General features: G+C 44.1%; 1 protein-coding gene across 1 annotated transcript in view; it reads right to left on the reverse strand.

The window, feature by feature from the left end:
* The window catches only part of CARMIL3 (capping protein regulator and myosin 1 linker 3), a 1,019,681-nt gene that overhangs the window by 428,664 nt on the left and 564,538 nt on the right, over positions 1-26,479 (reverse strand). The window contains exon 17 of the mRNA XM_078644900.1: positions 14,648-14,717. Coding sequence (XP_078501026.1) covers positions 14,648-14,717 — 70 coding nt within the window. The remainder of the gene's footprint in view (positions 1-14,647; positions 14,718-26,479) is intronic.

The raw sequence follows: 26,479 nt of genomic DNA on the forward strand, positions 1-26,479 counted from the left end.
AATTAGGTTGCTGGTTGAAGGGGGTGTAAGCCCTTCACAAGTAACAGTCACAATCCCTGTCAGGGTGAACCACAAAAAAGAAATCACTAAATTACCCTGTGCTTAGCCCTCTGGTAGCTTGGATAAAAAGCAGTCAAGCTTAACTTTAGAGGCAATGTGTAAACTTTGTATGCATCACTCAAACAGCAATACATTTAAATCACAACAGAAGAAAATATCCCACACAAAAATAGGAGTAAAAGTTAATAAGTTATTAGACATCAAAATGACAAAAATCCAATCAGTAGAATAGGAGATATGCAATTTCAAAAGTTCAAGGTAAGTATAATGCATGAAAGCAAAAGGCACCACTCGCAGTTATATGGTCTTTCAAGACGGGGTGAAATTCACAGGTTCAAGCTGACCGCGATGGAGTGCGAGCTAGACACTGTGTTACTCCGATGAGGGTGTGACAAGGGCTGCGATGCGAGGTCTTGCGTCGAGTTGCGTCATGCGGCATCAGTTATGATAAAGGGATGCAATGTGCTGCAATGTTTGATCCTGCGTCGTGCTGTGTTGAGTTGTATCGTGCTGCGTCAGTTCTGAGGTAACCCACAGCTGGGCCTGGGAGGAGTACACTGTGATGCCATCCGAGGGTTCAGGACATGGAGGTCAAGTCTTGGGGATCAGGACTCACTCGAGCAGAGGCCAGCAGCATGGTACAGGCAGGTCCAGTTGAGTCTAGAAAGCTGGGCAGATGCAGGACATTTCTCTGGAGCTTTTTATATCCCAGTAGCTCAGAACAGGAGGTTCAATCAGCTAGCCCTTAGAGTCACTCTGGTGGTTCTGGTTTAAAGGGAGCAGGTCAAGTCTTCCTCAGCAAGGAAGTTCTTCTTGCAGCATGGAAGTCCTTTTTAGCAGTAGGGCTGCAGAAAACTCATTCTTCTGAGTCTTCCACAGGGACAGAAGTGATCTGAAGAGCGGGTCTGACAGTTCTAACTTTATACCTGATGCCAACTTTAAAGTGGGAGAAGTGACTGGAGATTTCCTCTCACAGAGTTGTTTGGAATGTCCTGCTTCTCTGCCCTGGTCACAGTCTGTCTCTACAGTTATAATAGGCTAGTGTGTGCTGAGACAGTGTCTTTGAAGAAGGGCTGTACACATCGCTCCTCCCTCATCCTGCCTTGGATGGCCTATGTTAACAAATTCCAGTCCCTCTATTTTGTGGCTGTCTGGGAGGAATACACCAAGGCCAACTGCCAACTACATCTAGTCATGTGATACAGGAAACAGACTGCAGATGCCAAATGGCTAGGACAAGAAAACTGCAACTTTCTAAAAGTGGCATCTTCAGAATTGTGACTTAAAAAACACATTTTTCCATTAAAGAGGGTTTTAAACTACAATCTCAGACACCAAAGTTGAGATTTCTATAATAGGGTTATGGGAGAGGTAGGTCTCACAGTATTGAAAAAAATAATTTGTGAGTTTTTCACTACCAAGACATGTAGAAATTAAAAATATGTTTCCAACTTTTTAAATACAATGCACCCTGCCCTATGGCCTGGTTATTGCCCATCCCAGGGGTGGCCTGGCAAGAGGTTTTTTTACCATTGAAATGGCAGCTTAAAACTGCACACATAGGCTGCAATGCCAGAGACCTGTTTAAATGGGCTACTTAAATGGGTAGCACAACAAGTGCTGCAGGTCCACTATTAGCATTTAATATATAGGCTCTGGGTACATGTGGTCACACTTTCCTAGGGACTTATAAGTAAATTAAATGTGCCAATTGGGTGTGAGTCAATTTTACCATGTTTAGGGAGTAAGCGCAAGCGCTTTAGCACTGGTTAGCAATAGTTAAGGGCACAGAGTCCAAAGGTCAACAAAAACAACTTCAGCAGGAGTGAAGGCAAAAGGTTTGGTTGTGACCCGGCAGAGAGGGCCAGGTCCAATAGCTACTAGATCCTATCCATTCACCTTGATTGGTGATGGTATGAAATGCTGACAGGCATAACTTCCTATTTATTAGTGTTGATCTTCAGACCCACTTGCTGTGCATAGAGGCTGAGGCAAGACGTCTTTTCATGCTTATGCTGGTATGTGTGTGTAAGAGTGCAAGGCTAATCCATCCGCAAAGTTAAGGTCCTTAAGTGTAGAGAATAAGGTCAAAGTGATGCCTCTGGCTTTCTCATCTGTTATGCATTGCATCACCCAGTTGAAAACTTGTTGAAAAGCAATACTCACATCACGCATCCCTGTCTCACACTAATCTTTATTTCAAAGCTGTACTCACTGTCTTCCACCTTGCAGGTAAAAGTACCATAGAAACTCTTGATGAGGCATGCCATAGACTCTCAGTATACGCCAGAGTACGTCACAGTGGATACTGTCAAAGGCTTCCTCAAAATCGACGTGTAGTTGTTTTATTTATATTCTTGTAGAGCGCCAGAATAGACCCCCGAAGGGGTATCTCCGCGCTGTTGCTGCAAGGGAGTGTTCTATGATGGTATGTCCATAGGTGGGATGTAGACAAGAGAGGCATTAATTATTGGGATACAAGTATGTTTTTAACGTTTTCCGGAAAATCAGGTGACTGGTGAGTGACCTTAATTCTGGGGGCAGAGAGTTCCAGAGTACTGGTCCAGCATGGGCCAGGGCGCGGCCACCTTGTCTGGTCTTCTTTACTCTGGGTACCTGCAATAGTTGCTGATTACTGGAGCGCAGAGAACGCCCAGGGATGTAGGGCTGAAAGATTTCATTCAGATATTTAGGGCCTTCCCCCATCATACTCTTGTGGATGGTACATAGAGTTTTAAACTGGACTCGTTTCCTCACTGGAAGCCAGTGGAGTCTAATCAGTAGGGGACAGGAGGGAGTCCTTGGTGGAGCGTTCAGGACAATCCTTGCTGCTGTGTTTTGGATTACCTGCAGTTTGTTAAGTTGCTCCTCGTTAGCTCCTAGGAGCAAACCGTTGCAGTAATCCACCCTGCTGATGACAAGAGCCTGTACAAGCGTTTTCCTATGATGGTCCGGTAAGTAGGGGAAGACTCGTCTTAACATCCCGATAGCCCGAAAGCAGGTACCGGCAACTTGATTTACATGATCTTAGAATGTAAGTTGCTGATCAAGTAACACTCCCAAGTTCCTAACCGTGCTCTTGGGAGTGGGAACGGGGCCTAGCTCTAGGGGCCACCAGTCAGATGCCCAGTGTGTTGCCGCTTGTCCAAACAGCATGACCTCAGTTTTCCCTACGTTACACTGCAGACAGTTTGATGACATCCATTCTGCAATGGCTCTCATGCCATCTGCAAAAGATCTTTTTATTGCAGGTGTAAGGTTTTTGAAGGGAAAAAGGAGTTGGGTGTCGTCAGCGTACGACACCGGGGTGAACCCGAAGGATCTTGCTAAGTTGGCAAGGGGGGCCACATATACGTTGAAAAGTGTGGGGCTTAAACAAGAGCCTTGTGGCACTCCCTTGTTGAGCTCCCTATGAGTGGATTTATGGGAGCCCAGCCTAACTTCTTGGAATCGACCAGACAAAAAGCTCTCCATCCATGCCAGAGCCCCTCCCTCCACGCCTACCTCCCTTAGGCGGTTGAGAAGCACCGTGTGAGACACCGTATCAAAAGCGGCGGAGAGATCCAGCAGCACCAGAATCATAGAGCTGCCGTCATCCAGTGCCATTTTGATGTTATTGGTCACTGTTTGAAGGGCTGACTCTGTGCTGTGGTTTGGCCTGAACCCAGATTGTGAATAGTCCAGGCCTTCCGTCGCTTCAAGATGCTGAGAGAGATGGGTGTTCACGTGCCTCTCCGTAACCTTGCCTAAGTAGGGTAGGAGAGAGATAGGTCGTAAGTTGGAGAGGTCTGTCCATGGGGATGATGCTTTTTTTCTTGTCGGGTTCACCACCGCCTTTTTCCAGTCTGCTGGGACCTGGCTTTTCATTAGGGAGATATTAATCACTTCCAATATGGGGGGTCCCAGGAGAGAAATCATAGGGCCAACCATTTTGGCAGGAATGAGGTCGTTGGGAGACCCTGATTTAATATGACTGCAGAGGGAAAGGAGCTCTGTGTTGTCAATCGGAGGGAAGGATATCAGAGGAGGTTTATTGTTTATTGCCGGGGTCTGAGGAGGGCATTTATTGGTCTTATTTGTAATATTATTGGCTGCTACTATTCTTTCGTAAATAGTGTTTATTTTATCCTCAAAGAATAGAGAGACTTCATCGCATAGATCTTGTGAGAAGTCGTCTGAGCTCTCACATGCAGTCGGTTTGATAAAATTTTGCAGAATATTAAAGAGCTCCTTAGAGCAGTTGCCTGTTTCTGCCACTCCATGCCCTGCTCCATGATGAACCTTAGAGTAAGGATCTGATCAACACACCCTTTGCCCTTGCGGAAACCAGGCTGTTAATTTCTTAACTGCTTGTCCATGGCATCAGAAAAGCACTGGATAATGATTATCTGCAGGACTTTACTCAGGGTTGATAGAAGGGTGATTCCACGCCAGTTGTTAAAGTTGGTTAATGCTCGCTTCTATGGAATCTTGACAGTGATGCCTTGGTTCCAGTCATCCATTACAATACATCCCTCCCAAATTAATGTAAACTGTGGTTGGAGAAGTTTGTCTGATGAGTCAGGGTAAGACTTGAACATTGCTGCATTCAGGTTGTCTAGGCCAGGAGATTTTCTGTTCTTAAGAGATTGGTTGGCATTGAAGATTTCTTCTTTCTGTTGTGTGCCAGTTTTCACATCCAAGTCCGTCTCTGCTTTTTGGATGTCCGCTTTGCTTGCTGGTAGTGGGAGTGCTTAATTTGAGCCAGTGGTTTCCGGTGCTCACCACCGGCACTTACTTGGTTTCTGGGGCTCGGCACCAGCTTTATTGGCAGCACCACACTTATGAGTCTGCCACATGGTCGCACTGCTCAGCTAATTTAGAGAGGATCAGAACAGCAATTGTTTATTAATACAGTATACATAAAAAAGTACTAATACCTGCCTTCCCAGCCATTCATTTAGCTTTGGGAACCTGGAATAATTGGAACTGTCGCACATGCAGGCAATAGAGGTGGTTGGTAGTTGTTTTAGTAATGCCATTGGAAGCGATGACCGGTACAATGGGTGGTGCAAGCTGCAGTAGCCTCCTGTTCAGGGCCTAGGCACTTAATATTTAACACATTAGGCACTGGTCAGTGACCTCTTTACATATACTGAAGATAAAGATGGGTCTTAAGAGACCCTTACACAGAGCAAACAGAAAAGCGTGTACAATAAACAAGAATCATCATCATAGTAGGTACATGGGTAGATATGTTGTTGTGTTAAAAGTCTCGTAAAGGGCATGGTTACTCCATTCGGAGTGTCCCGCGCTAGGATTCCAGAAACCAAAAAAGTCCAACAACATTTAGGTTTGTCTGAAGAACCAGGTCTTATGTTCCTTCCGGAAGGTAACTTCAGAGTGTTCCTGTCTCAAATCAAATGGGATGGTATGTCATAGCTTAGCAGCCAAGTAGCTGAACGAGTGACCTCCTATTTGTGCTCTAGCTACCCTGGGGATCCCTGGAATGCTGCTCCTGTAGATCTAAGACACCTGCTAGGATAAAAGGATGATTAGATAGCCCTAACATTGAAGTATCAGAAAGAAACTAGGGGAGATCTTTAAAACAAATTACAACGGGGTGGTGGCTACGGCACCAAACAAGATGGCCGCATAGGGACTTCACTCCGCCATATCGGGACCGACTTGGAGCTTTCCGGCGCGTTTCCTGCCACATTTAGAGATTGACAATCCCTGCATCTTGTGTCGGACAATGTGGTGCCTGCGGTGAGCTGCTTCTCGATTTTAAGAGTGACACGCTTCCACAGATTCCAGCCTCAGCGCTCTTCTCCTCACAGCACCCGCCATTTTAGGCGCGCGCTCAGCTGCTAACGGAATTAACACTTGGTATGCCTGGATAACAATGCACTTCTACAACAAACATTTTTCCTCATTACGCTTTCAGACCTCTTTCTGGTACTGTCAGCAATCTTCAGTCCTATTCTACTTATTTTGAACTGTGCTATTTAAACATGCTTGTTTTACTTATGACCATTTCTGCTTAGGAAAACCATTGTTTTCACATATACAACATGTTCTCTGGACTCTATAAATTTGTTTCTTAGACATATGTGGTGTTTTTTCAGCGAGGCAATTTTTATTCAGTGAAGATTGGCACAAACTCCTTGCCTGAATTTACCTCACTGCTCATATCTATTCCTCCAAATGCCTGCCATGTTACATGCATGTTTTGTCACAATGCCTCGTGCATATGATTCATAATGTGCTTCTTATAACGGCCACCACCATAACGTCTTCTTCCTAAGCCAGCGCATTTTGGGATATGCGTCTCCTTTGTTACTCAGGAAGATTACAGGTTATTTGCTGAGTGCCATTTCACTATATACCTTCACATGGTCTTTAATATGATGCTGAGGAGTCTTGCTGTTGCCTATTTCTAGGTTTCTTCTTAGACTATCTACTTGTGCCTTTCCAAAGAGCCACAGAACTGTGTTTTTACCTGGAGCATTTATTATTTTCTGTAAGCGGTTACTAATATCACTTACTCCTGCTATATGCTCTCCATTGGTTCGATTGAGCACTATTTTTTGTTTTTGTCCCATCAAGGAGTGATTCTCAGACTCTACCTCCATCCTGTACGACGTTGGTATCGACCTCTTCACACATCTCAAATCAAATGGCTGGAATAACGCCTGGTCGCTCCTCTTCAACACCATCTGCTTCAAATAAGTCCTCTCCTCCTGTTCCTTCAACCAAACGCTTGAAAAAAGATCCTCCATCACCTGATAAAGCAACTTCTCTCATCTCTATGGAGTTGTTTTTAGAAGCGGTACGCGCTTTGCGCCCGTTTGTAGAAGAAACTAACAATAAAATGCAATTTCTTGAAGAGAAATGGTCTACATTGGATAACAGAGTGACTTCATTAGAACAACAAAAACCAGAGATACAGGTTAATTCTCAACGGATATCTTCTTTAGAAAAAGCAGTCCTCAACCTCCAACGACACTCTGAGGATTTGGAAAATAGAAATAGGAGGAAGAATCTACACATGTATGGTTTGCCAGAATCTCTGGAGGGTGATGATCCTGTATCATTCTTCCCCTCTTTTCTTCCGAAACTCCTGCAGATGCCGCCGACTACTTCTCTCAGCATCCAAAGAGCCTACAGACTTGAACCTCGACTTTCTTTTTCATCTACTCCAACCAAACCTCGGGGTGTCAGCATTCTCTTCTTGTTGTTTACAGATCTTCTCTCTGTCCTGTCTGCAGCCAGATCTAAGCGTCAACTCTCCTGGTTGGGTTAGAGAGTATTCTTTTCTCAAGATGTTTCCAATGCTACTGCCTCCAGAAGAAAAGAATTCCTCAATCTTTGAGCTCCTCTTCGTTCTCTTGGTGCCAGATATGGTTTATTCCATCCATGTATTTTCAAAGAGACGTTCCAAAATAAAACATGGTCCTTTCAAGAACCTGCGAAATTTAAGAACTTCATCCTTATTCACACCACAAGCGGAATGGAAACTGCTAACTCTTCTAATGGTTGACCGTTTAACTTCTCCTTTTTTCAAACAGAGTTCTGGTTGCTTTTCTTACAGTTTTTCCTCTGTATTTACCAGGCACTAATTTACCTTTAACATCATCTTTCTATGGTTCACACATATTTCTATTTGTTATATTGCAGTTTGCCTTTTGATGTTTTCTAAATCATTTTAATATGGTTCTTTCTTTTTTTTTCTTTTCTGTAGTTCACGTCCTCTTTTGTATGCATGTGTTTCGTCAGATATCACAAACCAACAATAATCGTCTAGCTTTTACCTCTTTGTTTTGTTTGATGACTTAATTTACACTCCCCTATGTATTCTCTTGATGTTCATGGTCTCTTTTGTTTATATACATAAATTGGTTGGTGTTTATTCCTTCAACCCATGTGGTTCTATCGCTACTTTTCCTAGTCCTGAGGTGGTCCGGACTCCCTTTTTCAGGTGGCTCGTCTTGTTGAGTGTCGCCATTGCCCCTTTGTCCTTCTTTGTGTTCCCCTCAGATATGATACCTTCAGTCATTTTTTGGAGTATGTACTGTCTCTCCTTGTACTTTCTTCTCTTCTCCCCTTCCCTTTCTCCCTTCTTTTTCCTTCTTCTTCGCTGTCTATTCACATACCTCCTCTGCTTTTACTCTTCTTTTATGCCTACTTTTGTGCAAACTTCCTTTCCTCTGTTTTACTTCATTCCAGCACCCTTTCTGATGCTCTTTACTTTTCTCACTTCTTCTTTCTTTTATTTTTTGTCAATGTTTCATTTTTATGCAATATTGTGGTTTTTATTTCAATTGAATTTATACTGTTTGAAAATTCAGAGTTATCTCCTGGAATGTAAACGGTTTTATTAGCCCTACTAAGCGGCAGAGAGTCCTTTCCCATTTAGCCTCCTATAACCCTGATATAGCTCTTTTGCAAGAGACCCATCTTACAGAGGCTGAGTCCCTTAAATTAAAAAGGAGTTGGGTGGGTACCATTTTGTTTTCACCCTCTACTAACAAAAAGAATGGAGTTTTATGTCACAAAAACTAAAATGTTACGTTTTATCACAAGAAAATGATTCTGATGGTAGATGGATATTAGCTAAATTATTAATTAAGTCTTTACCCTTAACTGTTTTTAATGTTTATGGCCCCACACAACCTGACTGCTCTTTCTGGCCTTTAATCACGAAAAAATGTATTCAGCATAAGGATGACTTGTTTATTTTAGGTGGAGATTGTAACCAGATTGTTGATCCGTTCCTTGATCGTAAATCCACAGTCCGCTTTATACCTCACAAAACTCACAAACAATTTCTTGATACTATCTTGCAATCATGTCTCATTGACTCTTGGCGAACCTCTCACCCTGATACTTTGGATTATTCTATTTTCTCTCCTCCCCACTCATCCTTTCTCTTCTCGATTACCTTTTTCTCTCTCATTCCCTATCTCAACACTTACTGTCTTCCTCTATTGAACCCATAGTAATCTCGGACCATGCTCTCATTTTAACAAATCTTGATTTACTTTCACCACATCCCAAATCTTCTCGCTGGCGCTTCAATAGTTCCCTTCTTACTGATCCTAATTTCTCTTCCTCTTTCCGCTCTTTTACCAATGAGTTCTTCTTGCTTAATAGTGACCCTAATACTACTCCTACTCATATTCTCTGGGACTCCTTTAAAGCCACTGCGAGAGGCTTCATTATAGATTTTGTATCTAAGAAGAAGAAACAATGTCTCCAGAAGCGGAAAGACTCATTGGCTCATATAAAATCTTTGGAACATAAATTTTATAGTTCTTCAGATAAATCTATATCCCCAGAACTTTTACGAGCAAAATTGGAGTTCAATAAACCTACTAAGGATAATGCATCTTCGATACTTCTTCATAGTAGTGCTCGTTATTATGGTGGTTGTAATCAATCAGGGAAATTTTTAGCTAATTATCTCAAGCCACGTAAAGAACGCACTCTTATAGAATCTATTTACTCTTCTGAAAATGCCCTCCTCCATAAAGACAAGGACATACTTAATCAATTCCAATTATTTTACCAACAGTTTTATATACAGAATCTCCTCCTACTCCTCCTCCTATTCAGTCCTACTTTGAGAGACTACCTAAACCCTTTCCTTCTCATCTTAACTTTTCGGACCTTGATCTTGATATCTCATTACATTAACTTTCTATAGCTTTATCATCTCTCACTAAAGGAAAAACACCTGATCCTGATGGATTCTCAGTTGAGTTTTATTTACACTTTTCTGATCTCTTACTTCCTAGACTTTTAATGTTTTTTCAATGTTTTTGCTTATCTGGTAAAGCGGAGGGTACCTTTCAAGATGCTACCATTTGTCCTATTCCTAAGGAGGGCCGTGATCCCCAACTCTGTAAAAATTATCATCCGATTTCTTTAGTCAATGTGGACTATAAATTATTTGCTAAATTACTTGCTTTACGCTTAGACCCTTTCATGCCCCATCTCATTGGTAAAGAACAATGTGGCTTTGTTAAAGGCAGACTCACTTGCGATAATTCTCGTCTTTTCTTAATGTGTTGAATAAAGCCTCATCTCTTTCAATTCCTCTAGCTGCTATCTCAGTTGATGCAGAAAAAGCCTTTGACCGAGTTGATTGGTCTTTCTTGTTCGCCTAATTACGATGGCACAGCTTTAGTCCTAAATTCATATCCCTTATTTCCCTTTTATACTCGGCACCCACAGCTTCGGTGCTTGTGAATAGTCAGGTTTCTTCCTCTTTTACTCTTCAACGAGGTGTACGTCAAGGTTGTCCCCTATCCCCGGGTATAAGATTAATACTGATAAGACCGAAATTCTTCCTTTAACCAAAACTTGTCTTCCCCATCTTTTCTCTTCTACTGGCTTTGCTTGGAATAGCTCAAGGATCAAATAGCCAGGTATTTGGTTATCTAACTCTATTTCCTCTTCAATTAACTTAAATATGTCCGCCGTTTTGTCCCGTATTGATAAATCATTCTATGCCTGGAATCCTCTTTTTCTTTCCTGGTGGGGTCGATTAGATTCAATTAAGATGATGATAGCTCCTATTCTAATATACATCTTTTCTATGTTACCGGTTCATATTCCTGCAATCCATTTTAAACAAATTGACTCATCTCTTTCGAAGTTTCTTTGGAAGAACAAAGAACAAAAAATCTAGAATTTCTCCTGTAGCTCTTCAAAAACCCAAATCTAATGGTGGAGTTAATTTTCCAGATTTCCGTCTTTACCATAATTCTTTTTCCTTACGCCAAGCCTCGAGATGGCTTTCCTCAGAACCTTCCCCTTTTGACCCCCTTTGGCTTCTTATTGAGTGAACACTTCTGTTACCCTTTTCTTTTGATGAAGTTGTACGCTTCACTGCCAAATCTCCTCATACCTCATTTCCCTTTTTGAAACACACTTCTTCTATCTTAAAACCCCTGTTCTCTCCTACCACTATCACACGTGAATCTTTTTTAAACTCCCCCTTTGGTATAACTCATTGATCCTTTTAAATAACAGACCCATTTTTTGGAACGGTTGGCAGAATAAAGGGCATCATGTGGGTTAATCAACTTTTTGATGGAGTTTTGATGGAGTTTTGCCTTGTTCCTTTCCCCAATTACAACTCCTATTTCATTGTCCGCGATCCTTTTTACAGAAATTCACCGCTCTAATGGCATTCATTCTTGACCTTAATTATTCTCTTCCATCGTCCTCATTACCTACATCTAATTCTCCTCTCCTTAAAATTCTCACTACCCTTCCTAGAGTGTCTCTTGTTTATACATTTTTCACCTCTCCTAATCCGGATCGTATTAAAACTAAACTGGAACTTTCCTGGGAAGTGGACTTTAATTGTACTTGGTCTGTTGCTCTCTGGGTCCAGATCCTTAAAAATGTCCCGTTCTGCTTTATTTTACCTATATTACCGACTTTACTTTTCTCCTCTTTCTTTGTCACCTTTTTCAACCTCTTCTGATTCTAAATGTTGGACATGTGGTAGCCCTAATGCTGATCTTCTCCATCTCTTCTTTCTCTGTCCTGTTGTATCTAGTTTCTGGGACAAAATCTGGTCATATCTTACACAAATCTTTATGCTTACTGTTCCTTATTCCATGACCCTTCTCTTCTTGGGCAGTCTTTCTGACTCTTTGGACCTTCCTACGTATTCACATGGCCTTTTTGATCTCATGCTTACTCTTGCATTTCAACATATTTCTTCTAATTGGAAGTCCCTCACAAACATTTCCATACAAGGTTGGTGGAATACACCATGTCATTTCCACAGACTGGATGTCGCCTTTGTCTCCTCCCGTAAACCAATCCGTAACACTGATCTCTTCTGGTTACCTTTTACCTCCTATTTGGATTGTTTGGCCTTAAAGAAATCTCTACGTATCAATTCAGAAAATGTTAAACCTCCTTGAAGAATTTGACTCTCTACCATCTTGTCATCTTTTACAGGCTTCTTTGTTACATTATTTTTACATTTAATTTTATGTTTTGAATGTTTATTTCATTTGGGAAACATCCTTTACAAGGCAACTTTTACCACGCAGTGCCTTTACGACGCAACTTTTACAACGCAAACCATTACAACGCATTGCGCTGGGGGGCACTCTAGGATAGGGAATAGGTTTAATTTACTATCCAACACCTTCCCTACTATCCACGGGGACTGGAGTTGGAATAGTAAATTAAACTGTTCACTATCCAGCGCACCACAGCACTATGCGTTGTAAAGGCATGCGTTGTAAAAACAGCGTTGTAAAGGCATGCGATGTAAAAGCATGCGTTGTAATGTCATAAATCCATTTCATTTATATATATGACGCTATTCATAGTTTTACTATTTAATATGTATATACTGCTGGATTAATATCTAATCCCCCCTCTGCTCTACCTTTCTACACTTCCTCCCCCTTTCCTTTCATCTTTAAAAACTCCACAAAATGCTGTTTGTTTCTTAATATTGATATCAGCGTTGCTTGTATTTCATATGGTATTTGAACATATTTTCTGTTCTTTCTTGCTGATGTCTATGCTTGTTAACAATTTTCTCAATAAAAACATTTTAAAAAAAATCACAACGAGAGTGACAAGTGTTGAAGTAGCAGGCTGGCTGAGGGATTTTAGGAGATGTGTGCTGTAGCGGAATTCTAGGCTCTTTATTAAATCTGAATATATTTTCTTGAAGTCTTAGCTCGACTGATAGGGAGTTCTGAAGAATAATCATACAGATTTAACATTGCAATTAAGCTCCTCATTCTGTCAAGAACTAATGCAGGGCACTCTTACGGTTGCCATATCACTCTATATATGCAAACATTGTGCATCTGGTTCTGGCCTTTCCCTTGAAAAATACTTGTTGTAGTAGTAGAATATTTTATTTCGGTTACCATGAACCATCAGAGTGTACATAGAGTAATACAATAAAAAGTGTCTAAAAAATAAGTTAATTCATAAACAAGATTGCACATGCTCAAGTTGTTTTCAAAATTATTTCCCCTATATGTACAACTATAAATACTTTGGCTCACTGAAGTAAATAACAACCACGGCTCCCAGAATGCAACAGTTTGTAAAATTAAGCTAAAGAGCAACACAGCAATCACTATTGCACTACAAAGTGCACGCAGTGTATCCATTTGGTGAGCATGACACTGACAAGTTCTTGTTTTTCCTTTCCTGTTCTGAAATGAAATGCTTCATCTGTTCGTGCTGTGCTAGAGCTTAGATGAAACAAAGCATTCTTGCAACAATAGTTCTGGATGTAGACAATGGGTCCGACATCCTAAATATAATGTGTGACCCTCTGAGGTACTTTGATCCTGGTGACTTGTTACAGCCAGTCAGCAACTAACACTGAAACACACAGACTTACAGCCAACGCCTACCTCAAGCGGTTTCCATGAAGATGCTATTTTTTGCTGCCAATCAAAGCTGCACATGCCACATTATGAGGTGGTGCGAGACCTAAGCTCCACTTCTGAACCATGACGCTTGCATTGCTCTCTCTCCTAATCAATGGCAAAAAATGCAAATCTACTTGCCACACACCTCGACTTGATTTTGTATCTTCAAAAGGATGGATAAATGCCGCTCGAGGCGATAATCAGTGTAAACGATTACAGAGCTTCAGCTGTCTAACGGCTTTTAAACTTAGTTTTCATTCCATATTGGGGGGGTGGCGGTGCAGTTGTGTGTGGAAGAATATTTTAGGAAACAAACATAATTTTCTAAATACAATTATTCTGGGATACTAAAATTGGCAGTGAAAAAGGATATATATTCTACAGTTTATGAATTTTCCTGGACAGACATTAAGAACCGTTTTGCCATCTACACCTTAGGATTTTTATTTTTCGAAGCTTTGTCATCATTTGTCGTGACAGTTTTCGACAAGGTTCTTGGGTACGTGACATATTGCAGCATCGCTATATTTACCTATGCTCCAAACCATTCTGAAGGCACAAACAGTTGTTAGAAGCACTTTATAAAACCCACAAATATAATAAAAGAAATAAATAACAAAGGTTGGATGAAGGAGAATATTCAAAGCAGTGGAAACTATCAAGGATCACATGGTGGAGAATCGCTTAAATAAAAAAGAGAGGGCCATATTATCAAGAACGGCGATAACATTATCGCAGCTTTAGCGGCAGGAAACTGCCACTAAAGCGGCGATAAGGGGCTTGATAATATGCCCTTGAGAATTCCTATAGGAGCCCAGGTTCTGGTGAGCACCTGGGCTTCTATGGGAATTCAGAAGGGCATGTTATCAAGACCATTATCGCCGCTTTAGCAGCAGTTTCCTGCCGCTAAAGCTGCAATAATGTTATCGCCGTCCTCGATAATATGGCCCAGAGAACGCATATAAAACCTGGCAAACTGCAGTTGATTGTGCTGAGATGCAGGGAAAGATACAGGCTTATTTCTATTCCTTTGCTTTACTCGATTTACTTTCTTTAACATTTTTTTTTATTTGCTCCATCAATTTTACAACAAGCGCTTTACGATTATACCAACTGTGTGACTCTTACGCTGATATATCATGCATGAAAAGTATGCAAAAGATGATAATTACATCACAACTGCTCAGGTCCAAATGAAGGTCACTAACGTGGGTATTGGTTGACAGGCCGTATAACAACGCCCTGTGGATAAAAAGAACGAAATAGTTAAAAAAATAAACGGTCCCAACAGTGAACTTCAAGTGATCGTTAGTCACATAAACAGGAAAATGAATAAGCAAATGTGTTTCTATTTTTCACAAAGCAATTACATCAGGCACAACATAAGTTGTAAAGTAAGCGCCACGCACATAAAGGAAACATTTACTGCTTGTAATAAAGGTATGTGTGGCTACATTGTAGGAAACAGAGGTTTTGTTGCCATAGTGCCCCCAGTTTTTGCCTGGTATTTGATGCAACTTTGACTCAAATACACTGGGTTCCCAGTGCCAGTGTCCTTTCCCCAAAACAAGACAATTGGTCATTTGAATCCCAAGTGACCAGTCCTTTAGCAACTCTGTAAGTCCCTAGTAAGTGGTACCTCTGGTACCTAGGGCATAGGTACTAAAAGGGTCCCCAAGAGCTGCAGTGTATCTTAATCCACTAACCCCTAAAAGAGCACCTTGGGATTGTAGGAGCAAGCCCCTGTCCAATTATAAGGGAGTACCTGGGCTCTTTGCACACTATATCTCTTTTTGATCAACCAACTATATAAAGATCAAGCTTCCGACAAATTGCTTGTAATGATTATAAGTAGCTTCATTATATTCACAAAGTGTCAGAAGTTTTCTCCAGGCTAAGAAGACTGCAACAAACAGTTTCTGATCTGGCGAATAATAACTTGTTTTTAATACTAGGAGAGCCTTGGTTATGTTCCTGTGAAGCAGAAAGTTAATGATACCGCACAAAGCCTTCCTCTCCAACAGCCTTGTCAATTCTACTTGAGGAAGTTAACAACCTACTTCCCTGATTGAATAGAAAAATGGTAGTGTAATTTACAAATACGAGGAAGATATACATGATGACAAATTACAAGCACTATTCCTTTACCAAAAGGTAATCTTCATTGTAGTTCAGAACGTTACTAGATCTCTGACTGCCTCACTGCAATCCACCTCTAGAATCCATCACTGGAATGCTGTTTACCCCCTCATGTTAAGTTCGCTATAAATCTAAATATATTATTTCGTGGCCTCCTCCGCTTAAAGCACTCTATCAGCCTCTGTTCCTGCAGACAGACTCCACATTTTGAATATCTGTATAAATCGATGATTATGGCCACTCACTCATCGGCCATAATCAATGCACTAGTAAAATTGAAACTGACACGTCCTTATGGTTAGCGTCTCACAATATCACTACCTCCTTCAAAAAACCTTCATCCGGCCAGTGAAAACATACTTACAACACCTAAACCTCCATGTGCGCTTCCAAATTCCAATCATCCAGTTTTTTGGGCTTCACCACCCTTTCAACTTTCAAAACTACATGAAAAACATACCACCTTAAAATTGTCTTCCCAGGAAGTGACCACCAAATCCGAATTGATGCCTTCCCTTAAATAGTACAGCCCTATCGACTTTAAAAATCATCCATGTGGAAAATGTCTATATATAATCTTTACATGTGTTAGTACTTGTTGTGATTTCAACTAAATACAATCCAAACATATTTTTGCCTTCATTTAAAAAACCAATTAGCCTACGCCTTACATAGAATGTGGTGCTCTCTAAGTCCTTGTGGAGCATGCCTTGTTTATGAAAACAAATAAAATAAAACAAGAAAGAATACACCTCTTTCTAGAATGGTTAGCGGTTTAAGCCTTTCTGGGGATATTCCAAACCCTTTCTTCTTAAAGATATGGGATGTTCTTGTGAAAGAGTTTCTAGATCCCTTGAAAATATCCAGAGAGCCTTAAATACCCATCTTCTGCAGCTCCCGCTTGATCACCATCAAGGCCTTTTTCCGGGCCAAGATGTGAGGGTTCAGATCATGGAAAAACAGGAGTTGCCTGTCTCCCAGCATCACAAAACTTTCCTATATTGCACTAAAAAGACTACGATATCGCCATTCCACTGCCTGCACTTGCACTGTACTGTGTGCAACAGAACACATCTTAAGTCATCCATACATAAGCCTGTAGGTCTTCCTCACCATATTGTCCACCTCCCACAAGATCAAATATCTCTTCCAATACCTCTCTCATCATGTCTAGAAGGACCTCATTTCTGCATGCACACACAGCATCCTGAAGTGGATGCCCTTCCACAGAGATTCAGTTTGTCAATCCTCCCCTCAAGAGCACCATGGACTCCACTGCTTTTGAATATATTCAGGTCACTCTGCATGTCCTCAGCCATACGTCGTCACCTCTCCAGCACCTACACCTTGCTCCTGGCGCTTTCCAACTGTTGTTCTACCTTCAAAACCCTGCTACTCAGGCCCTCCAGGTTCTCCTTGATGCAGTTTACCACAATTTCAATTTCCCATTTGTCTCTCGAAGATCAGCGTACAAAGCAGTGACTGAGCTAGGCAGTGTCCTCTACCCTCCCCTCAATTCTGCTTCTCAGCGCTGTCCATCGGTAAGCTGTGGTGGCCCCTTCTAAGTCCCTGCACCACAAGGCTAAAAGATGTCCTCCATTCTTTTGTTTTTCCCAGCCATCACAATAGTCTATAAGGTGTAAGATACCTCAATGGGGCAAAACAGGGCCAAATGCAGGGAGATTTTAAATAGGGACAACCAAGGTCCAATGAACTACTTAACAACTGTGAACTTCAACTTGCTGATACAGTGGCACACTTTCACAATCTGCTGCTCACTTATACACCTAGCTGATGAGAAAGACAGTTTTCATGGTCATACGCTTTAATGGGCAACTGTGTAGCAGTTCAAAAGGGAAGCAGATGATATAGAAATGAACTAAGTTAAAGTCCCACAGTGGCAAAACAATGGGTATTGGTGGAAACAAGTGTTACAAAACTACCAAAAATCTCATCCCAACAGGCGATTTAAATAAAGGTGGCTCATCCTGCAAGCGGGACATCTAGCCACCAAGTGTAGATCAATGATTTCAGGAAAAAGATCAAATGAGATCAACTGCCACGCTTAGTCTCTTAGAATGGAGACACAGGCTCTGCAGGACTGGGGGAAGCACCCTGCCCTGCTGCTTCCTCCCAAAGCAGCAGCTTGATCAGAAGACAGGTGCTTATACCCAGGAGTTGCAGGTACTACACTCTCCTGCCCCAATTCAGTGGTACTCGGGTGACTTGGGCTCAGGAAGGCATACAGGAGTTCCGAGCTCCACTCTAGGCAGAATGTGTTTCCAACGGAGAGCCTTCTCAGGAACTACAATACGCAAAGTTTCTGACATTGTGCGATCAAGCCAGGTTTTCCCCATTGAAGGAAGACATCCCACCTCATCCCTCTTAGAAGGAAGAAGTATGTGCCATCTGAGGGTGTAACTATCATTCCTGGTCAGCTAAGCGTCTGCAGCTGAGTTAGTTCGCCCAGCCAATTAAGGTTCCCACCAGGGGACTCACAACTAGAGAATCTCCCTGGCGGTCCAGGCACTTCCACAGGCATTAGGCCTCCGAGCTCAGGAGCTCGGCACCTGGGAGAGGACCCCACCCCATGCTGCTTGTTGCAATACCACAAGGTGGTTGTGTTGTCATTGAGCCCCTGCCTTCCTCTTAGATGGAGAGCAAGGTATTTTAAAACAAAACAAATCATCCTCATCTCCATAGAATGATGTGAAGTCAAGCTTTCTCCGGAGACCAAAGGCCTAATCTCCCAGTGGGCCTCTCAAACCTATAAGCAATGAATTCATGCCCACTAGCAATTCTGGGTGGGGTAAGGAGAGGTTTTTTTTGCCACTGACCCAATCACGGTCCAGCAGCCACCACTGCAGGTCTTTTACAGTCTCCACAGAAATCTGGATACAATTGGCAGATTCCCCTGATGCTTTGCCCAATGGGATTTCAGGTCCCTTTGTGGAGACATGTGGCATGCTTCACCAGCAGGATGTAGGAGGCCAACAATCCCAGCAGCCGCTAAGTCATCAGCACTGAGAACCAAGACGGAAACTGAAATGTCAGGATCATAGCCTGAATTTTCTGTACTCTTCACTCTGGAGGATTGGCATAAAATAGTACTGTATCCAAAATACCTCATATGAAAGGAAAACGCCTGTGAAGGAGTCAGGCGTGGCTTTGTCCACGTTGATAGTGAAGACCAATGATATGAGGAGGTTGCCACTGTCAGGAGGTATTTGACAACTGCCTGGGGAGGGCCCGCCTTCAGCAGCCAGTCATGGTGGTGGGGGGAGACTGGTTCACCTAAGGGAGCACTACAAACTGAAAATACTCCTGACCCACTGTCAACCACAGGTAGTGCCTGTGGATCTTGCAGGATGGGGATATTGAAATGAACATCCTGCAGGGCCAACACCACCATCCAGGCCCTGAGATCTAGGCCAGTCAGGACCAGTGCAAGCATGACCATCTTGAATTTGTCCTTCCACATATCGGAATCGCCTTACACTTGCAAGTAGAGGTGGTCCTCTGTCAGCCACCTTGATGGCGGTGGAAAATTTGGCTAAGTGGAAAGAAATGGGAGGGGGTAGCCCGATGTTAAATTTGGAGGACCCACTAATCTGAAGTGAAGGATTGCCACCCTAGGAGGAAACATGTGATCCTGCCTATGTAGTGGCTGTGTGCCGGAAAGAACACACTTAAGTGGTTTTTACGGCTGTGGATGCTGGAGGAGTGGGAGGCAGAGCTGCACGTTGTTCCTGATGTGATGGGCATTGTCTTTACAAACCGTGATCTTGTCAGAGGGCCTGTTGAGCTGGTGGTCAGACAGTATTGGAAACACCCTACTCTAGCCCAAAACGGGCCAACAGAATAATATGGGTTAGGGAAGACAGACCTAGGGAACGTGCTGTGGCCCTGTCTTCCTTTAAATGTTACAGGGCGGAGTCCAATCTCTAAGCACAAATGCAAGAGCCATCAAGTACTATGTCCATCAGGAATGCTTGGACATCGCCGGAGAAACCCTTAGTCTCATTTAGGTATTGTGGTGAAGTGCAATCCTTCTAGCCCTCTCCAACCTAAACAGGCATGGACTCATTCACAAAAGAACTTACGACCTGTAAAGTTACGAGTGCAGAATTTGTGCCATGAGTGCATAGATTCCACCCGAGTGCGGAGACTCCATACTCGTAACTTTACAAGTCATAAGTTCCTTTATGAATTGGACTCTAAGACATGTCCACGCATGAGCGAATTACACATTTAGCTGAGTCATTTCCATTCTGGGTAGCTTGGGTCAGGGATTCCCAAAGGTCATCTGGATCTGCCAGTAAGACTTGGGCCCCAGGAACCATAAGTCATGAGAGTAGCAGCCTAGGAAGCAGCTGCTGTTCACTGATCACTGAGCAAGACTAATGGTGGTAAAGATGCACATGCCTCTAATCCCTTAGACACATGATTAGGCAGGGTGGTGGGGAAAGATGTTGGGATATAACTTTACTGGTTGATGCTTGCACTACCAAGCTCTCTGGTGTGGGATGTTGTGTAAGAAAGTCAGGGTCGCTCAGGGGTGTACTTCGCTGTCAAGGGACTTGCCTAGTAATTGGTAATCTCAAACTTGATTTTGACCAAATACCCAAAAGTCTGTTCCTGAAGGCATCATTAAATGGTAAGATAGGTTCTGTAGGCACTTGACCAGGCTGGAGTACCTCTAGCAGAACATTAATTTTCACCTTTACAGTAGGGAATTGTATGTTTAGCGCTTTTGATGCCCTCCGCATAACAACTGTGAAAAAAGGCAATTTTCTTGGTGTCAGTTTTAGAAGGAGAAACAAGGTCAGTATCTGTAGAAGTATCCAGGCCACTGGTATCCTGTAGTTCCATATACCAGTTTTCATCTTCATAATAGGGACAAAATCACCCCCTTCATCAAAATTGTCATTGTTTGTTTCAGTGTAAAGAATGTGTAAAGTATGAGCCCTATCATGTGGTAAGGGCAAGTTTTAAATCCGAAGAGTTGCAAGTTGGCTGTGCTGTGGTGATAGTATGGCGTGGCCTCGGTCGAGGTTAATTCTACTTGGAGTTGGAAAGAACATTGGGCAGCAATCCTTCTTCAGCATCAACACTGATGCAGAGGAAATAGTCCAGATGAAGACACAGGAAACAGTCAGCACCAGGGCCAGTGTGAAACCCCAAGTGCATTTGAAGGACACAGACGAGGGATGTCTGACCCGAGGTCCCTGCAAATCCCTGGGACCAAAAGGCATGACGGAGAGAGCCAGTAAAGTGCCCAAACTGCACAATATGGCCTCTCAAAAGACATAAACGTGCTGTAACATCACAGACTGACCCAGAAATTCAGGGTGCATTGAGACTAGACTTGGAATTGACCCCTAGAGAAATCGAGAGCAATACTGGATGGCATGCTGACACCCATGTACACTCTTAAGAGTTTGAAAGTGGCGGGAAGAAGACCATTGCCCCATCTATTTCTTGTGCCTCCCATTGGACTTTTGACTGCAATGATGATCTGTCACATGAATGACTCCAGGAACAGGGCCTTCCTTTACCCTCTCTCAGGAAAACGGAGTTAGGCGTCATCCAGTAAGAGCCCAAGAAATACCCTCAATGGAGATACCACTTACCTTGTTAAAAGAATAAAAGAAGAGATCGTTACACTAATTTGGGCACTCGAAATCCCTAAGGTCGAGAACTGTGCTTCTCCAAGATGGTGACCGCTGCATTGTGGAATGGATATTAGCACTCAAGTCTTTCTCTTTTGAGCGCATGTAAAAAGAGCCTTCATTGAACGTTCGCACTGTTGTAAACGTGCATTTTAACTGCTCTGAGTGGCTAGAGAGTAGTGTCTTCCCTTTGCTCCCGTTCTGACAAAAAATGTTGACAAGGATATTCCTCATTTTTGGTCTCCGCCCAATGGGAACCCGGGTGGTCTCCGCCTGGGCTATTTCGCGCAATCAAACGGCCGCACAAGGGGTCAGGTGTAACTAATTAGGTAGGAGAGGAGGGTTTCAGGCGGTTTCAATTAGGTGAATTGTTGGGAAGACACTTGAGGTGGCGGTGCCGTGGGTAGTTCGTCGCTGTTTATTCCCGTTGTGGCGGTCTTGCGGTGTTTGACGCGCTGTACGCCAGGTATTTTACTGGGGCAATTTTGTTAACTTGTGGCCGGGCTTCCTAGTATGGCGGGCAGAGAGGAGGTGTGAGCTGCGGTGCGATTGCTGTGTGCCACGGGGCAGGAGGACTTGCTGCGGCCCGAGGTCACTAGTGAGGCAGGTGGCTAGAGGGGTGGAGAAGGCTGCCGCTGCGTGTTTGCCGGAGCTGCAGCGTCCCACGCTTGTCATGGCTACCAGTGCGGAGTTAAGAAAGGCCCAGAGCGTCTCTTTGGGGCCGCGTGTTGCCGCGGCAGGTTCAGGTGCAGCTCTGTTAGGACCCTATGCAGCAGAGAACCCCTCCGGTGCTCCCGGCTCGCGTGTGGGTCGGAAACTGCGGCGTTCTCTGTCTCAGGAAGGAGGGGCTTCCAGGGTAAAGCATGCTGGCTCTCTATCTCGGGAATTGCCTCGAAGGGGGCGGGGCTTGAAGTGTCAGCCACCTTCTCTGGTTTCTGGCATGGGGTTGCCCCAGTTTGAAGCAGCTACCTTTCCAGAGGTTGTGGCAACTGGATTTTCGCAGGCAGGTGTGCATTTAGGCCCACATAGGGTGAACATTGCACCCCTACCACATTCTTCTCGCTCCTCCTCTGTGCTTGTTGCTTATTCTAGTGACAGCGGGGAGAAGTGTTTTGCTGAGCCTGCTAACACAAGCTCTCACTCATCTACAGTGGTGAATGCCATTCCCATAGGTGGCTGGCGAGTTTTCAGTGCCAGTGTCCACTAGTAAAGGGGTTTTCTCTAGTGCAGGTTATGTGGGCTGTCACACTGTGGAGGGGTCTGATGCCTCGACAGCGAGCAGGATGTTTTCTCACGTTGTCAGAGTCGGTAGGGTGTGGCAAGCGTCCAGCATGTCAGGTTGGTTTCGGGGGATGTTTTTGAGGTACCTTCAGCTTTTACTGTCCCTTCTAGGCCTCCTCATTATTTTAGTTCCGTCTTGGGTCCACAGTCTGGCCAATGAGTCTGGGTGGAACATTCAGAGTGGTCTCTTCAGCAGCGCTGGGAGCTCAGATTTTGCATCGGTTGGGGGTGCAAAGGGTTCAGGCATCTTCTTCAAGCATGAGCGGTTAGAAGGCACAGGTTTCACCCGAGACGTGGAGCGTGGTGGCTCCACGGGTCAGCTGGTTGAGCACGATGCGGCTTTGCTGCACTGGTCTGACACACAAGGAAGCTCACGTGCAGGTTTTCCTTCTCATGCTCAGAAGTGGATGGCGGTGCAGCATTGGAGGCCGTATGATGGGGGTGTGGGAGATGGGGAAAAGCCAGGACTCAGTACTGCTGGTTTGGATCTATATGGTGATATTTTGGTTCATGGGGATGACAGTGATTTGGAAGAGGGGGAGCTGCGATAAGTGGGCGGTGTTTAATTATTGGTGGTTAAGCACTTACAGAGTGGGGTAAAAAGGGGTTAATTAGGAGCAACAACTGTGCTTAGTATAAGTCTGGAGCGGCGGCCCGAACAACAGACCACGACCGCTAAGCGACCCTCATCAGCAGGATGACCCTAAGGAATTCAAGAAACGCTCAGCTCAGTTACCATCAGGTAAATCACAATGGTGGGACACTTGGACTCCTTCTGATCTTAGAGAGCCCAGTAAGCTTTCTATTGGTGTTGGGTTGTTGGTTGCGGACTTAACCCCTCAACCTGAAGTGGGAGTACATAATTCTGTTGCGCCAATCAAGGCTATGGGTAGTGTCATGTTAGAGGTGGCTCCCACTAGTCAGACTAAACAAGGGGCTGAGTTACTTCATTCTGGGAAAAGCTCCCTTACATGGGTATTTCGATGCCTATGTGGTCCCACCTTTTTGAGAAAACTAAGGCTAGGATTTGGAAGCATGAGTTTGTGGACGTTTTCAAGTTATTAAATAAGGACATTCAGGCTGAGGAGGGGTTCAAGGAAGAAGAGTGGGAGCTTCCCAAACGGCCTAGGGTTCCTAAAAACATTGACAACTGGACATCCGCTTTCCTCATATACTCGAGCGTATATTATGAGCATCATCAGGACAGGATGGTGGCTATGTTCAAATATATTGATATTATTCGCAAGGATCAAATGCACTTTGGTGGCTTTGCGTGGCTCAGCTACGATGAGGAGTTCAGGGCTCGGCTCAGTATATTAAATGACAAGCCATGGGAGGAGGTGGATACCGAACTGTGGCTCCAATGAATGTCTTACACTCACCCGCCGGTAACGACTCATACTGCCAGCGGTTTGCCAATCATGTATCGCCCCTTTCAACTCCGTCCCACCCAGGATGGGGCAGGTTGGCACGGGAGGGGCCAACCACCGGTCCCAGGGGCCTGCTGGAATTTCAATAGAGGATTCTGTAGCAGACAATTTTGTCACTATAAGCATGAATTATCGCAATGTGGAGGAAAGCACCCAGTTACTCAATGCTTCGCAGGCTTTAAAGTCAGAGAGCAAGGCAGGTTCCAGAGGGGGAGAGGGACGACTTTTCCATATCCATCAAAGGGCTCCTACCGCAATTAGACTGGAAGTTCTAGAACATTGGTTGGGCTGCTATCCAGGTGTTGTTGCGGCATCTAGTTTGTACTGGGGTTTCAAGGAAGGGTTTACAATTGGATACCAGGGGCCCCTGCAGCAGAGATGGGCTGACAATCTCAAATCGGCTAAGGAGCTTCCTCAGGTAGTGCAGTACAAACTCAATGCTGAATTACAGGCAGGTAGAATAGCTGGCCCCTTCTTGCAGAGTCCTTTTGCGAATCTGATTGTCTCACCCCTGGGCGTGGTCCCCAAGAAAACAGAGGGGAATTATCGTTTGCGCCACCATTTATCCTGGCCGGAGGGTCAGTCTATAAATTATTTTATTTGCCCAGCAGACACCAGTGTGTCATACGCTTCTGTGAATGACGCCCTGAAATTGGTGAGGTCTGTGGGGGCTGGGGCAGAGTTGGCCAAGAGCGATATTAAATCGGCTCTTCGCCTGTTGCCGATCCACCCCTCGGATTTTGAACTACTGGGCATGTTTTTCGATGGAGCTTTTTACTTTGACAAAGTCCTTCCCATGGGATGTTCTGTTTCTTGTGCCCTTTTTGAGCGGTTTAGCACTTTTCTACAGTGGTGTTTTACACAGTTTAGTGGGCATGCTCTCATCTGCCACTACTTGCACAACTTTATGTTCATTGGTGCCAGGCAGTCTAATCAGAGTAGTTTGGCATTGAAAAGCTTTCAGGACTTGGCTCAGGAATTGGGTGTCCCCTTAGCTCCTGAGAAAATGGAGGGTTCCAGCACAAGACTAACATTTCTAGGGATTGAAATTGACCCGATGGACATGATGGCCAGGTTGCCCGCAGGGAAGGTGCAAGAAATTAAGTCCTTCTTGATATCGGTCCTTTGTCAGCCAAAATTGGAACTCCGGCAGGTTCAGCGCTTGTTGGGCTATTTGAACTTTGCGTGCAGAGTTGTCAGGGCTGGCAGGACATTTTGCAGGCGGTTGGGGATGTCATTGTCTGGAGTCTTCCTCCCCCATCATAACGTCAGGATGTCCAAGGCTGTCAGGGAAGATCTACGTATCCAGTTGCATTTTCTGGAAGATTTCAATGGAGTCTCCCTTTATTTTGTTGAAGATAACATGTTGTGGCAGGTTCAACTTTACTCAGATGCGCTCTGGGGACCATGCTGACCCACCCCTGACTACACAGCTGGCTCGGCTGATAGACACCCTTGGTTTGGTGGATGTATGACAACAATTACATCCAGACACAAGACAGTACTCACACTATTCTGGGGCGCACAGGGCTCACTCACGACTGGACTATATCTTCCTCCCAAGAGGTGTTTTTGGTAACATCTGCGAGGCGGAGTACCTGGCACATGGAATCTCTGACCACTTACCCCTGCTTCTTAAGGGAGAAGGGAGGCCCCGAGCGGGACAAGGGAATTGGAGGCTATTGGCTTGAGACCTGCAGAACAAAGAGGTGTTGCAGGGGCTCCGGGCTGAAACAAAAGTATATTTTTCCAGAAATCTGGGTTCGTGCAGTGAGGTGTTATATTGTGGGAGGCCTATAAGACAGTGCTCCTTGATAGGGCCCAAAACCGAATAGCTTTGGAAAAGCTGAAAGCACAAGAGGAGCTAACCACTCTGGAAACCTAAATTCTGGCGCTAGAACACCGCTACCTCACAGGAAAGGACCCACAGGTCCTCCGACAATTGACAGATACGCAAAAGCACTACAGGGCCCTGGCTACAGAGGAGGCTAAAACACAGGCGCAAGCAACCCTTTATAGGCTATACGATGGGGAGATAAGTCTGGCAAGCTCTTGGCTTGGCTAAGCCGCAAGGAAGCGGAAGCCCGATGGATAGAAAGAGTAGTAGATCATAAGGGTCAGATGCAAATGGGGGACGTACAAATAGGACAGACGTTCACTTCCTATTTTCGAAATTTGTATAAGGCTAGGGAGCTGGGTACCCCGGCTGAGATTTTAGCATACCTGGACACTATCCAGACCCTGAGCGTGGATGATGATGAGAGGGAGGGGCTGGAATCGGACATAATGGTGGACGAACTTAAAGACGCGATAACTAAATTGTGTCCTGGGAAATCGCCTTGCCCGAACGGACTCCCAGCGTAATTCTATAAGAAAGGGGCAGACCTCCTGGCCGTGCATCTCTTAACACTGTTCTGAGACGCGGCTCAGGACGGCATCCTACCTTTAGATCTCAGAATGGACATGGTTATCCCCATCTACA

The sequence above is a fragment of the Lissotriton helveticus genome, chromosome 5_1 (genome assembly GCF_964261635.1).
Source record: "Lissotriton helveticus chromosome 5_1, aLisHel1.1, whole genome shotgun sequence".
Lineage (NCBI taxonomy): Eukaryota > Metazoa > Chordata > Amphibia > Caudata > Salamandridae > Lissotriton > Lissotriton helveticus.